Here is a 16,118-nt window from a genome sequence, read left to right as displayed (position 1 = left end):
GGGAAAATGTTTCAAATTGAAACATCTATTTGCTGGTTACACACTTTATTGAAACCATCACACAGTATGTTTGAATATTAGTTTGAGTTTTAGTTTTTCCTTATCAGCACCAATTTCATAATCAATGGGGAAAAGCATTTTTTTTCCCCATCTCTTTCATTGATACACAAATTGAAACTATATTACATATGGTTTATTCACAGTTTAAAACTTCGAAGTCAACATGAAATCAAAATACTCTCTTAATACACATTCCTGGATTTATTCTGATTGATTGTGCTTGTTGTTCACCATCCTATGGTTTCCATCACAGGATAAAAAAATATTTAAAAGTTATTGAGACTTCTTATTTCATAATTCAGAAGTTTTTTTCTAGCAGTTTATCTTGATTCAACTTAATTTTTCTCGCGAAACATAATTGCAATATAAAAACTCAGTAATGTGAAATATAAACAAAACAACTGGGAGATATAAACAATTGTAAGATAACTCAATTGTGAGATAAAAACTCAACTGAGATATAAACATAAGTGTGATATAAACTTAGAACGTTATGACAAACTCAAAATTGGGAGATATAAACTCTGAATTATGAGTTACACATTCAGAGAAACAGTCAGAATTATAAGAGAAAAAAAGTTAAAATTGAAAGATATAAAGATAAAGTTTATATTTCTCAGTTCTGTCTTTTTTACCTCAAATATAAATTCAGAATTGTGAAAAGTCGCAATTATCTTTTTTTTGACATTTTCAATTCTGTAGCAGAAATGCTCTTCCATAATATCATCCAATCAGTTCCAGATGAAAAAAATCAAGATGTTTTATTCGCAAATATGTAAAATTACAACTGCGAAATTGCTTGCGAAACACCATTTTATATTGACTTCAAAGAAGCATCAGTACTGAAGTTAAATCTGGTCCTTAGCAGTCAAACAGAAGCTAAGACGATGCAAATGCAAGATATATTAATTATTGTGTTATTTTGAATTGCATTCAAACATCTGAAGATCTCCTTCCCCTCATGTAACCTGATGCTGAATGTTTAATTCCTAGATTTTTGGTGAGAACAGGTGGATATCTTCCAATCCTCCGGTATGCTGAGCCTGTAAAGCTCTCGAAGGAACCTGATTCGGACTTCCACTGTCCCACCACAATGATGTCACTGCCGTGGTGCAGTCAGTCCCAAACAGCTCTGATTCTCTGCTCGGATGAGAGTTTTCTTCCCGTCCGGCCTCCAGAGCTCACAGTCACAGAAGTGTCCGTCTCTCTCGGGACTCTAGAGGTTGTTCTTCTCTGTGCTCTCTGCTTCTGTGCTGCGAGGGAAGTAGACGGTGGTCTTGTGCTCTTCGTAGCGGTCGATGTGCTTCAGGTGAACCACCATGTGCAGCGCATAGGCCAGCACCAGGAGCAGGATCAGAGACGTGATCAGACCCATCAGGATGGCAGGAGTGAAGAAGGTTGCGCAGTCACTGGCCGCCGCAAACTTACTGGACTGAACGTTAAACGCCTGGATCTGTGAGGAACAACAGAAGAAACAAAACATCACTAACTATCTATCTATTGTCTGTCTGTATCTGTCCATCTGTCTGTATCTCTCGGTCTATTTATCTATCTACCTGTATGTCTATCTGTCTGCCTGTATCTATCTATCTATCTATCTATCTATCTATCTATCTATCTATCTATCTATCTATCTATCTATCTATCAGTGATGCGCGGGTCAATGTATAAACAACCCGCACCAGTTCGATGTTTTCAACTAACCCGCCCGCAACTCGGACTGCAAAAAAAGAAAAAGAAAATATTGTACCCGACCCGCTTCCTGACCCGCATTATTTAAAAGTAGTAAATGCGTCACCCCTTTATATTAATTTAATTACTTAAATAGACTATAGCCTTCAACATAATAAGCGTTATGACCGCACACATAAGGCTTGCCACAAAGAACCGGTTAAAGTGGTGATTATGAATGTGTTTAAATAAGCAAGACTCATTTAATTGTTTCGTAATAAACTGGTGCTTTCTGTGTGGCTGCAAAGATGAAGTTGTCGATGCGGTGCACATTTCATATGGATTATATAATCAGAGCCTATTTATTTTGGTTTGAATATGTTCGTTTAAAAGTAGACATTTCAAGTTTTCTGTAATATATTACCTATATTTCTTTTTAAACCCACCGACTAAAAGATTAAGACACTACCTGTCCCAAAATATCACCCAAAGTTTCTCCAGCTTTTTTCTTAGCTATTATTTCAGAATCTGGAAAAATTACTGGGACTAACTTGTTACTGCAGTCATGTACGGCATGATAAATGCTCGTCACCTCTGCTGCCCAAACTTTGTCAGCCTGTGGGTCTTTTGGTTTATTGTAAAACGATTGCACTGATTTGCATGTTTATTGATGTGCTTTTTTTCTGTGGTACTCACATGCACCATGTCGCTTCACGTCGTATTCTCCACCATGTCCCACTGAAAAACTGCTTTTGCATAAAATGCAAAAAGCTCTCTCTGCTTTGCCATCTACAGGTCTTAACCAAGAGTAGGCTATGTAGCGGTCCATTCGCTATTAAAAGTGCATCTTCTCTTTTTCGTGGCCACACACACTGTCTATGGCTGCTTAACCTGACCGTACAGCGCGCGCTCTCCAATTTGAGATTGTTGAGAAGGCGTTCGTGCACCAGTCAACAGTTTGATTGACGTACGAGTCAGCCTATCGACTAACGCGTTTATTGCTCTCCTCTGAACTATTGGACCTAGTTAACAGTACGCCTATGGACGTATCCGCGTATTTATTAGGCAGGGTCGAATGAAAAAGCGGGACAGCTCAATTTGAATGAGGCGGGACAAAGGTTAAAATTGCGGGACAGATGGTCACTCTATTCGTGCCAGTTATTCAGCCAATAAAGTGTAGGCCTATGTATTTCTCAATTGTGTCTAGTAATATATAAATTACAAAGGTATTTCAAACGACCTGACTGACCGTGACCCGAATATCATTAAAAATATTTTTGGATGACTCGTAACCGCGGATGACCGCAGACACCCGCTCATTTCGGATCAACCCGCGCATCACTGCTATCTGTCTATCGGTCTGTATCTGTCTATCTGTCTGTCTATCTATCTATCTATCTATCTATCTATCTATCTATCTATCTATCTATCTATCTATCTGTCTGTCTGTCTGTATCTATCTGTCTGTATCTATCTATCTATCTATCTGTATCTATCTATCTGTATATCTATCTATCTGTATATCTATCTATCTATCTATCTATCTATCTATCTATCTATCTATCTATCTATCTATCTATCTATCTATCTATCTATCTATCGGTCTGTGTCGCGTTCACTATGTCACGGGTGTTCGTAATGTAACGCAGGATAATAGGTGGGAGGTTTCACTTACCTGATTGAAGCACAGACCAGTCAAATCCCAAACAGGTGTGTTAAATCCAGTAATGAATGAGCGCGGGCTATAAGCGGGAGCGAGTATTCATTTTGGCATGTTGTCTCGTCAGGAGAGATGCGCCACCGGTAAGCTGCTGTTTTTATCCATTGAGTTTGTTGTCTGTTGCGTTACTGCTGTGCTGCCGTTACATGTGCGCGGTTTGTATGATTGAAAACTGTTACTTTGGTCACGCTGATAAAACCTTGTGTGCGGTCTGATGTTTAATATTGTCGGCTCGATAGTATCCGTGGCTATATAAAAGGCAAATGTTTGAAATTGGAGCGTTTCACTGTCACACGAGTTACTTCCTGTTTGCAGTGCTGGATGGGTAATGTAGTTGATCACTTTACATTTTGTAATGGATTACTATGCTCAGCGATGCCACTTAGAACTACACTCACTGTTTTCACTTTGAGTCAACAGACTGAGAACGCTATTGGTTTAATGTGTAACATTGACATTGTATATTTGGTGTGTGTGAAGTTGTTGCATTTCTGTGTTAATATGCATGTGCTTTGTGTAGTCATTTAGTTTAAATACTAAGTATATTATGATATTTATAAGATTAAATACTGACTATATTGAAATTTATATTTTACTTATATTTGTATATGTTATAATATGTAATATATATTTATATTCAGATTTTATGGTATATTATGTATGTGGCTATCAATATTGTTGTTTACATTGTAACCTCTCCATTTCTCCAGGTTTATAACCTGCTGATGTGTGTGGACTAATCAATTGTTTATGAAAAATAAATCAGGGTAAATAAAACCCCACAACGAGTTGTAACAACGTGTCCTCTCCTGACGCCCCGTTCGGTGGGGATATTCTTAAAGAACCGAACAGTCTGTATCTATCTATCTGTCAATCGGTCTGTATCTATCTATCTATCTATCTATCTATCTATCTATCTATCTATCTATCTATCTATCTGTCTGTTTGTCTGTCTATATATCTGTCTATCAGTCTGTATCTATCTGTCTATATATCTGTCTATCAGTCTGTATCTATCTATCTATCTATCTGTCTGTATCTGTCTGTCTGTCCATCTGTCTATTTTATCTGTTTTCTACTTGACAAAGTATTGTTTTCTACTTCTCCGTAATGTAGAAATATCCAGAGAAGTTCCAGGCAAAGCAGAATATAAGTCATAGTTTTCTATATTCCAAATTAAAAAGCATTTAATTTTACCTAAACTCCTCGTGTTCTTCCACACACTCTGGACTGTGAGCTTTTTAAAAAGACGCTGTTCTCACGCCAAACCACATGCTTGTGTAACCACATTACACCCACCAGAGGCTAAAAATACAGCGCAAGATGCTACAACTCCAGTATGAGGCGCTTATCAGCGGAGGATGGAGGGAAAGAGATGCCTGCCAACCTGGAAGTCAGTGAAGGTTATGTGCCAGCTTGCGGCGTTGTCAGTGTTGGCGCTGGGCACCAGCAGCGTGTCGTACTTCTGCAGACTGCTGACGTGCTGGCAGTGATAGGAGTTGGTGGAGGGCGCGTACACATCTGTAGCGTTGAACACGGCCTCGTGTGTCCAGTTATAATGGATGTAAACATTATCCAGAGTGAACCAGTTCTGTCCCGCAGACTCGTAGAATGTGTTTGACATCTGTAGTCTGTGGGAATAATCAAATCTTTATCTCACTGCAAAGCATTTTAAAAATAATTTCTGTTCTTCGATGAGAAGTGCAAACTGATTGTTTACTAGCACACACCAATATATATGAACTACATTTGAAGATACTGTACATGAACTAATATTGACACATCTGTGAGGACAAAAAATAAAATTAATCTGATACAAATGGACACCATTAACCTTCTATAAAACATTATGAAGAGGTTTTAATAAATTTGAATTTTATTCCATTAAAATCCAAATCTGTTTGTGACTGACTACGATATTATTAAAAAAACTCTTTACGATATTAAGATGTTAATATTAAAATATTTGAATATTAAATATAAAACATAATTATGAAACATTGGTGCCTTTTGTCATATCGCTTAAATGTAAAATCACTGTTTTGTAGTGGTGTAGAGTATAAATATAAAATAACTAAAATTGTATTTTTATATACAATTATTATTTTTTATATTTTAGGGAATGTAGTCATAAAAACTAATTAAAAATGGCATGAATAAAAAAATTAATAATTTAAAAAAATTTATATGAAATAAATAAGGAATAACCTGATAGCGAGGCCTCTTAGATCTTCCACATCGCCGAAACGTAGATTGAGTCTGGATAATAATAAAATATGTCAAAATATTATTAAATAGCCATCAAGTCAAACGTGTAAATTCATTAGCTTTCAAATTTTCCTGCTCAGTTGTACATCAGGCTGAGGTAGTTTTTAGCTGGGTCAGGCTTTGAACATTTACATATGGAATATGTTCAGATAATATTTCACTCTATGCAAACAAAAATGCATTACGATATTAAGTAGAAAAAAAAGTTTTTTTTTTTTTTTACATTTCTATACCTATTTTCATGAGACAATCTAGTAAAAAAAAAAAAAAAAAAAAAAAATGTACATGCTGAACTCACATGGCTTTGTCTTTGCTGCAGAAGGAGCCTTTGGTGTCCACCGGTGCATCTGGGCTGAAGGTCCTCTCTGTGAGGTCCACTAAACTGTGATTCCTGTACCTGATGGCCAGTTTGCGGGCTCTGAAGAGGATGCAGGTCTTTCCGTTGTAAGAAACACTCAGAGGAGAATACAGCAACATTCCTCGAGACTGAAGCAACTTCCTGCGTGGAGGAGCGTGAAGCGGCCATGCGTACGCCTGAAACAACAGCATAATATCACAGTGACACGAGCAACATACACTATCATTCTCAAGTTTGAGGTCGGTATTATTGTCTGATTATGTATAGAATTTAATAAAATGTACAATAACAGCACAAATTATTGTGACAACACACATCCATGGTTAGAAAAGTTTGGGTTTGAAAATATTTTAAATGTTTTGCTCAGCCAAGCTTAAATTTTTCTGATTAAAAATAACCTCAAGAAACATTTCTGGTTATTATTAAAGTTGTACGGTGTAATGTTTTTGTGGAAATCATGATAAATTTTGTTTTTCTTGATTCTTTGATAAAAAATAAAATTAAAAACAACATTCATTTAAAAATAAATCTTTTAATAATGGTCTTTAATGTCACTTTTGATCAATTTAATGCATTCTTGCTGAATTCAAGTATAAATTTCTTTCAGCAATTGTGTATGTAAGACTTGTTGGTAAGTTGTCACAATATTGCTATTAAAGGGATAGTTCACTCTCAAATTAAATTTTGGTATGTTTTAGCTTACCTCAAGGACATCCAAGATGTAGGTTTCTCTGTTTCCTCAGTATTTCCCATTTTGATATTTTTAGGTCCAACCGTTCTTGTCTGTGACTCACATAATGGAGGTCTATGGTCACCACCTCAAAGAGCATGCACAGAGGAGTCCAAATTAAACAATTCCCCATCGTTAGTACACATTGATGACCTAATACACGAAACGAGCGGATTGTGTAAGAAAACGAACAGTATTTATATCGTTTTTACCTCTTATACACAACCACGTCCAACTGATCTGAGTGCGCGATTGCTTCCCGATGTGACGTGCGCGCGCGCTCAGGCTTATTAATCTGCGCAATCGCGGAAAGCGACGGAAACGATCTCTCGCGCGTGTACATCACTCATTGTTTACACTTACTGCCTATGGTTTACACAGATTTCGGAAGTATTACCTTTCACTGTGAAGATCTAAACATATTTAGACGTACAGGAAATTGCAATGGAATACGATTTCAATATATCAACAGACAACGTTGAATTTTTTTTCACAACCATATTTATTTGAAACGGAATACACAGACCAAGTACTCAGGAGCGATCCGCAGCAGGCAGCACGTCTTCAAGCCTCAGAGAGATAGAGATCTCTTCAAAATTGGTGGTGTTTTAGTAGCAAGTGTTGTGAGATGCCAACAGAAGTGGAGAGCATATGTTGTCACGAATGGAACAACTACAAGACATTGACAGTATCACATCACACACCTGCCTGATTGAAGATCCTGATTTTTCTCCGCTGTTGAGACGCAGCGTTTTGCACGTTGTGTTTAGTTTGCCACGTATAAACTGGAGGCGACGTCCAAGGCCAGAGGGACCCAATGGCATGCTGTCAATAGAATGAGTAATGTGTTGTATTTTTATTATAAACGCAACGAGTATAGGGTGCATTATAAACATTAATTTATTACAATTACTGCATTATATTTCAGACAGTGCAGATGGTGGCGTAGCGTGTGGTAAACAATGAGGGATGTGCATGCGCGAGAGATCGCTTCTGGTGCTTTCCGCGATTGCGCAGATTAATAAGCCTGAGCGCGCGCGAACGTCACATCGGGAAGCACTCGCGCACTCAGATAAGTTGGACGTGGTTGTGTATAAGAGGTAAAAACGATATAAATACTGTTCGTTTTCTTACACAATCCACTCGTTTCGTGTATTAGGTCATCAATGTGTACTAACGATGGGGAATTGTTTAATTTGGACTCCTCTGTGCATGCTCTTTGAGGTGGTGACCATAGACCTCCATTATGTGAGTCACAGACAAGAACGGTTGGACCTAAAAATATCAAAATGGGAAATACTGAGGAAACAAAGAAACCTACATCTTGGATGTCCTTGAGGTAAGCTAAAACATACCAAAATTTAATTTGAGAGTGAACTATCCCTTTAAAGAGCATAAGCTTTTAAAGTTGAATCTAAACCTATAATAAACCACAAAACAGTTGTTTGAACTGCAAATATGTAAACTGTAACATATTTTAAACCTTTATGTAGACCAGATGTTTCGGCCAACAGACAGTATACTGTAATTAAATGTAATTAAACAACTATTTGCAGGAATAAAAGTCTTGAATGAAATACTCTTCTATCTGTGTGTGACAACTAACCCCGTTCTCCCCTATGTTTTGCAACACACTTAATATTCATGAAAAATGGTTTACAGAAATCATATTTGCAAAGGGAGTTAAGAGACTTTTGGGGCACCGTTACATATCCGAAATCAGAGTGAAAGTCCTGATTAAAAATGTAGCATGTCTGTAATCTGTTTTTTCAAAGACAGTGCAGTCTGTGAAGGATTAAATTCATCTGCTTTGGAGGGAAATCTGCACAAGGTCACATTGTCTCGTCTCGTTTCGTCTCACCTGCAGCGCTCGTCTGAGACGCACTTCAGCCGCAAACACGGAGCCGTCAGCGTCCACCTCATCTGCACAACAACACCCACATCAGGAGAACACACGCTCACTAAATCTGATCAAATATTTACTCATTTATTCAAACAAATATGCAAAAATAAGCATGCTTCTAAAGAACTGTGTGCACTATTACATAAGATATTTAATGTTTTTTAAAAGTCTCTTTTGCTCATCAAGGATACATTTATTTAATAAAAAATACAGATTCTTTTTTAAAATAACGGTTTTCTATTTAAATATACTTATATATAATTTATTTCTGTGATGCAAAACTGTATTTTCAGCATCATTACTCCAGTCTTCAGTGTCACATGATCCTTCAAAAATCATACTAATACACTGATTTATTATCAATGTTGGAAACACTTGTGCTGCTTAATTTACAAATACATATATACATACACATTTTAACAATTTATTTAAGTCCACTTAAAAGAAGTAACTTACTGGGACATAAATATTAGATGCAGTTAAATACATCAATTAATTAATTAAATACATCATTAAATACAAAAATCATGGACCAGTGGCATGCACACACACACACACATATATATATATATATATACATATTTAAAAAAATTGGAACCTGTAGTACTTCTAAGAATTATTTGATGAATAAAATGTTTAAAAGAACAGTATTTATTCAAAATAGAAATATTTTCTGACAATATAAGCCTTTACTATGGCTTTATTAAATCAATTTAAAAAATGCTTTCTGAATAAAGTATTCCTTTCTTTCAAAAAACGAATTACGAAATTACGGACTCTCAACTTTTGAATGGTAGTGTACAGTCGTGGCCAAACGTTTTGAGAATTACATAAATATTGGAAATTGGAAAAGTTGCTGCTTAAGTTTTTATAATAGCAATTTGCATATACTCCAGAATGTTCTGAAGAGTGATCAGATGAATTGCATAGTCCTTCTTTGCCATGAAAATTAACTTAATCCCAAAAAAACCTTTCCACTGCATTTCATTGCTGTCATTAAAGGACCTGCTGAGATCATTTCAGTAATCGTCTTGTTAACTCAGGTGAGAATGTTGACGAGCACAAGGCTGGAGATCATTATGTCAGGCTGATTGGGTTAGAATGGCAGACTTGACATGTTAAAAGGAGGGTGATGCTTAAAATCATTGTTCTTCCATTGTTAACCATGGTGACCTGCAAAGAAACGCGTGCAGCCATCATTGCGTTGCATAAAAATAGCTTCACAGGCAAGGATATTGTGGCTACTAAGATTGCACCTAAATCAACAATTTATAGGATCATCAAGAACTTCAAGGAAAGAGGTTCAATTCTTGTAAAGAAGGCTTCAGGGCGTCCAAGAGAGTCCAGCAAGCGCCAGGATGGTCTCCTAAAGAGGATTCAGCTGCAGGATCGGAGTGCCACCAGTGCAGAGCTTGATCAGGAATGGCAGCAGGCAGGTGTGAGCGCATCTGCACGCACAGTGAGGACAAGACTTCTGGAAGATGGCCTGGTGTCAAGAAGGGCAGCAAAGAAGCCACTTCTCTGCAAAAAAAACATCAGGGACAGATTGATCTTCTGCAGAAAGTATAGTGAATGGACTGCTGAGGACTGGGGCAAAGTCATATTCTCCAATGAAGCCCCTTTCCGATTGTTTGGGGCATCTGGAAAAGGCTTGTCCGGAGAAGAAAAGGTGAGCGCTACCATCAGTCCTGTGTCATGCCAACAGTAAAGCATCCTGACACCATTCATGTGTGGGGTTGCTTCTCATCCAAGGGAGTGGGCTTGCTCACAATTCTGCCCAAAAACACACCCATTAATAAAGAATGGTACCAAAACACCCTCCAACAGCAACTTCTTCCAACAATCCAACAACAGTTCGGTGAAGAACAATGCATTTTGTCGATAAAAGCCTTTGAAATGTATGAAGTGCTTGTAATTATATTTCAGTACATCACAGAAACAACTGAAACAAAGATCTAAAAGCAGTTTAGCAGCAAACTTTTTGAAAACTAATATTTATGTAATTCTCAAAACCTTTGGCCACGACTGTATATTGTAGAAAAAAAACAAAAAAAAAAAAACAACCTTTTTGGTGCAGATCCTGATATTTATATGGACAGAAAGTGCTGGAATTCTGATGCTTATAATGTAAATATGTGAGCATTTTATAACAGATAAATATAAAATCAGTTGTCAATCTATATATCTATATCCAATGGTGATTGATAGATGAAGAAATAAACGCTCCACAAAAGATATGAGATGTTCTGGAGGCTTGTGAAGATCATTCCTCCACTAAGGAAGTGAAATTAAATTTCCTGAAAACAAACGTTCTTCGAAAGATCCTGAGGATCAGATTTGAGACTAAAACATGATTGATGGAGAATCAAGTAAAGCTGCTTCAGTCCAGTTCATCATTCAGCAGAAGCTAAAGCTGGACATTTGTACAATTACACTAAAACAGCTTTTACTGGATCAAAAAGTCTAAACCAACATTCAGACGACAGAAGGCATGGAGTAGACCTTGTAGATTGAGATTTGATCATGTCGATCATTTAGAGGCCTTAAAAATGTGCATATCAAATATGATACATTAGGATTTTCAAAGAACCATTGAAGAAAGAAATCAAAGTTATTATCAAAATAACTTACTTTGTTGGAATCTGATGTCTTGGGATGGTGCATCATCTGAGCTGTAAGTACGAGAATTTAATCAGTGCATTATTATACAGATGAATACCTTCATAAACAACCTGAAATCATATTTATAGTTTGATACAATCATTGGTTCTCAGCTGCAGATCGGATCTCCACGTGTTATGAATATGAATGAGATACAGGAGGCTTTGATGCTGTGAGTCACTGCTGGAACGTCATCATCCATGAAGTGAGACCAACTCGCTTTCAAGTCACTTTGATTTGTTCCTGCAGGATATTTCTATTGCTCGGGAGATCTCAGTTACGTTTCCTTTAAGGAACAACTTTGATTCAGACGTTTCTCCTGAAATCTCTCAGGAGAAATAAATATACACACAAACGAGTCATGATAAATGCTCGAGTTCATATTAAAATCATATTGAGGAATACATCATCAAAAAATGAAAATTTGCTGATAATGTGCTTAGCCTCAGGTCATCCAAGATTAGGATGAGTTTGTTTCTTCATCAGATTTAGAGAAATGTAGCATTGCATCCGTGTCTCATCAGTGGATGCTCTGCAGTGAATGGGTGCCGTCAGATTGAGAGTCTAAACAGCTGATAAAACATTACTCCAGTCCATCAGTTAACATCTGGAGGATAAGACAAAAGCTGTATGTTCGTATTTAAATAAATCAATCATTAATACATTTTTAATTTCAAACTGTTGCTGTTGGCCAAAAAGTTTATAATATTGTTTACCTGATAAAAAAAAAAAAAAAAAAAAGTCATCTTGTCTGAATCAGGAGAGAAGTATACTCAAGTCAAGCAGCGTTTACAAGCAAAAACAGCTTTAAACAAATGGATTTTGATAGAGACAACAGAAGATGGACTTTTTCTCTGAAGGAAGCATTATTATGGACTCGTGTTTTAGCTGGAAGGGACAGTTAAAAGCTAAAAACATCTTAATGATGGATTTGTTTCTTTCAAACATGCAGCTTACATCTTCTCCAGATGTTAACTGATGGACTTGTGGATGATTGTGATGTTTTTATCAGCTGTTTGGACTCTCATTCTGACGGCACCCATTCACTGCAGTGCATCCATAATGCTACATTTTCTCCAAATCTAATAAAGAAACAAACTCATCTACATCTTGGATGGCCTGCAGAGTGAGGACTATTTAAGCAAATTTTCTTTTTTGGGTGAAATGTTGCTTAAAGATGTCTTCAGAGTAACAGGTGAGGTTTCCTGGGTCTTTTTCTCAGAAACATCTGAGAAGCAGGAAACGTCTCAAATTACACTTTTTACTTTTTTTTTTAATCTTATCGCTATCTAGGAGAATCAATTTAATTCTGATGTGTGATTTTCTTCTGTATGTTCTTGTGATTTCTTCAACTGGAAGACGGATTACTGAAAGATGAACAGTTTAACCGTTTAATCTCTGAGTAATGCTGCTGAAATGGGCTTAGCCTGGCTCTCAGACGTGATTATGGGTCAGTCTGACCGGCGCTGGCACATTATGTCTGTCAGGGATCAAAGGAAGACGTGAGGATGTCTTCGGTTAGCGAGGATGAATGAGAAGAGATTGTGACTCATATACAAATATATATAACACATATAAACAAATGTTCTCTTTAGCGTGAGTTTTCCTCAGATAATGCCAAAATGCAGTTCTTTTTAAATGCATTCCAGTGTTGTTATTGTGAACTAATACAAATAGCATTCAAATCATTTTTATTAACTGAAATAAAGGTGACATAAAATTAAATATAAATCATAACCAACATAAAAAACAACAAAAATATTGAATTGTAACTGAAAAAGTTTATGTACTAAAATTATTGAAAAATGAAGTAAAAAACTAAAGCTAAACTAATGAAAAATGAAATAGAATGTATAAACATTAGCATTAGTATAAAAATTATATTTTATATATATATATATATATATATCTATATATATATATATATATATACTAATATATATAACGACAATAAAATAAAACGAACAAAAATTTAAATAAAAATGGAAAATATAAAAACTGATTTAAAATATTAATAAAACTCTTATGATACTAAAATTAAACTTTTTTGCAAGCAAACATGTCAAGGTTATCATCAGCATGCCACAAATGCCATCAACACAGTTGCATTTAAGGAATATATTTTTACCACGACTTCCTGTTCACCTGCCCTGTAAACAACAGCAGAACTCTGACGTTTCTTACTATTTTCTCATAAACTGCATCAGTAATTCACTCCCTCGGATGACTGCGTCAAATGAACAGAAGCCCACGAGGGAGATGTGGGAGGGTTTGTGTTCTGTTATTGTTGCATAACTATATTTAGCAAAACAGAGAGTCGAACTTGACCTGCACGGCACCATCCAAAACAACATCCTGAGCGAATACATCACAGCTAAGGAAAGCCTGAAGGAAACACAAATCCCTCCTTCTGTCTGGTTTATCCTTTTTAATGCTGCACCTGAACACATTTATATAATCAATTAAATCTGCTGACTGCTTCAAAACGCATCAGGACGCTTAGAATAGAGTGTCTTTAAAGTTCTGTCGGCATCTAGATGATTCACCAAATCAAATCTGTTAATACACAAGACAGCTAAAGCCCAGACTGGCCTACATGTAGTAAAAGTCCATCTGTGCAAGTGGAGAAATGCTACACGCTTTCAGCTCCTAAGCAATATGCTGCCAATTAGAGGTGTGTTTTAATACGAGCTGTAGCATAGACTGGAGAAACTCGACATATGTGGCCATAAAAAATGCCTACTGCTTCGAAAACAACAGGAAGAGTTGCATTCACTGCAAAGAGGTTCAAATAAAACAGTTATTGGAGTATGTATTACAAGAAAATACTACTCAGTTTTTCTTCAAAATTTCATGGTATTTGCTATTTAGTTGCAAATTCATTTTGCAATTTCTTTTAATACATCATTTTTTCTACATATGTTAGGGGAGCACATTTGCATTTTTTTTTTTTTTGCTGATTTATTTGTGTTTATTTACATATATTTTTTTTGCATGCATAAGCATGTTTTCTATCAAATAAAATAATAAAATGAAAACAATTGCATTTTTGTTGGTTAATATTTAGTGTTTATTCCTTCTGCATTTTTACAACGCATATGTGTGTCAAAATAAATATTTTTTAAACAGATATAATATATAAATAGATATAATAGATTAAATAGATATTTCAAATTAATTTTATTGATTTTTTTAATAGCATTTTTGCTAGTTTATTTTCTGTTTTTTACTTATTATTTCAGCATTTTTACAACACGTCAAATTCTGGAAAAAATTAAAAATAAATAAATAAATCAAAATCAAATAAAAATATGAATACCTTAGACATCATCTGGTGGATAAAGATAAAATGTCAATCTGTCATCTTGTTGAAACACCTTTAATTTAAAAAATTGCATGCTTAAAAAAGTTTTTTTTAATTATTAATTGTAAATTTAATTTTTCTACATTTCCTTTTTTCACACACTCAGCTACTTTTACTGCATTTATTGTGAGTATGTGCATGTTGTGTGTGATGTATTTTGCATTGCACCAGGTCTTTTGCATATTGTCTATTATAAATTCTGATGATCTGCAGCTACCTTTGAAATATCTTCTCCTGTGGATTAATAAAATGCTAATAAAATCTACCAGTCCCTCTATAAACAAGTCAAAAATCAACAAACTCATTCGCACAAAAAAAGTTATTCATTCATTAGTGCATAAAAGATCAATTATTAATAATAAACACGCGTCAGACTCATCCATACAATAAATAAATGATTCATAATGCGATCCTGCAGCTTGAAGGTTTTGTGACGTTCAGCCAAAAAAATAAATGGTACATGAATCATAATTACGTTTTAAAATTAATTTATTATCGTCTCAGCTTGAAGCTCAAACAGATGCTCCACATTCCTGACATTCCTTCAGTGATGCTGATCATTCCTGCCCTCATCTCATCCAACACACATCTCTGCCTCCAGTTTTAGTAGCAAACATGGATTTGTAAACTGATGCCGATGGGTTTTCTCTTGTTTCACTGCAAGAGCCCTTCAGTCGAGTCTCAATGCAGACATGAGGGGTGGACAAAGAAGGCGAGCACTAGTTGTCTCTGCCCCACCAGTTCATCAGCGTTTAATAAATGCATGCACAGCCAGTATATGTAGTCTTTGTTTCTCAGTCTTAATTCAAAATAATGCACTCACCTTCCTTCCACAAAGGCAGACAGCTGCTCATAAGACGAGGATATCTGCAGGAAGGAAAATACAAAGGAAAATAACGCAAGAGACATTGGGCGCCGCGTTGATGCCATGTATCATCCAGATGAGTCTGTCATAGATGATGCTGAACGCTGCTGCTTCATAATCTGCCTTGATAACGAGCGCAGCCTCGGAGATGATTGACAGGCGCGGCGGCCAATCAGCGTCCAGCGAGCGGGATAATCCCAAATCCGGCGACGTGGCCACGCCCATTCACAGCGTGTGCTGCTGACACACAAACCAGCACTGACCCATTAAACTAAACTAATTAGGAGTAATTAACCAACATAAGACAGAGGTATTAAGTTTATTATATTATATATATTTATATTAAGGTCAGAACTGTTTTATTACTGATTTTATTACCAATTATAATAAATTTCATTATTAAATCCAAAGGGAATTTATGTATTTATTTCACATTCATAGAAAGATAGTTGTTACAAATAATAATATTTCTATAATATATAATAATATATAAAAAATATTTTAAATGTATGTATTTC

General features: G+C 35.9%; 1 protein-coding gene across 1 annotated transcript; it reads right to left on the bottom strand.

The window, feature by feature from the left end:
• Window positions 1–36: 36 nt before the first annotated feature.
• On the bottom strand, window positions 37–15,773 carry LOC132126693 (V-type proton ATPase subunit S1-like protein). The gene is made up of 7 exons (XM_059538137.1): window positions 15,559–15,773; window positions 11,342–11,382; window positions 8,669–8,730; window positions 6,018–6,253; window positions 5,660–5,710; window positions 4,839–5,082; window positions 37–1,513 (listed from the first exon to the last, which is right to left on the bottom strand). Exons 1-7 carry the CDS (start codon window positions 15,663–15,665, stop codon window positions 1,277–1,279), a joined length of 978 nt encoding a protein of 325 aa, XP_059394120.1. The 5' UTR covers window positions 15,666–15,773; the 3' UTR covers window positions 37–1,276.
• Between the last annotated feature and the right edge of the window lie 345 nt (window positions 15,774–16,118).

Source organism: Carassius carassius, chromosome 44 (genome assembly GCF_963082965.1).
Source record: "Carassius carassius chromosome 44, fCarCar2.1, whole genome shotgun sequence".
NCBI classification, from domain to species: domain Eukaryota; kingdom Metazoa; phylum Chordata; class Actinopteri; order Cypriniformes; family Cyprinidae; genus Carassius; species Carassius carassius.
The sequence above is the reverse complement of the archived record's forward strand: the minus strand, read 5'-3'. Positions and strand labels throughout refer to the sequence as shown.

Coding starts and splice junctions, on each gene's coding strand:
- LOC132126693 (XM_059538137.1), bottom strand. CDS start 15,665: ATGGCATCAACGCGGCGCCCAATGTCTCTTGCGTTATTTTCCTTTGTA. Junction 11,383..15,558: donor TCTGCCTTTGTGGAAGGAAG/GTGAGTGCATTA, acceptor TCGTACTTACAG/CTCAGATGATGCACCATCCC. Junction 5,711..6,017: donor TGCAGCAAAGACAAAGCCAT/GTGAGTTCAGCA, acceptor ATTATTATCCAG/ACTCAATCTACGTTTCGGCG.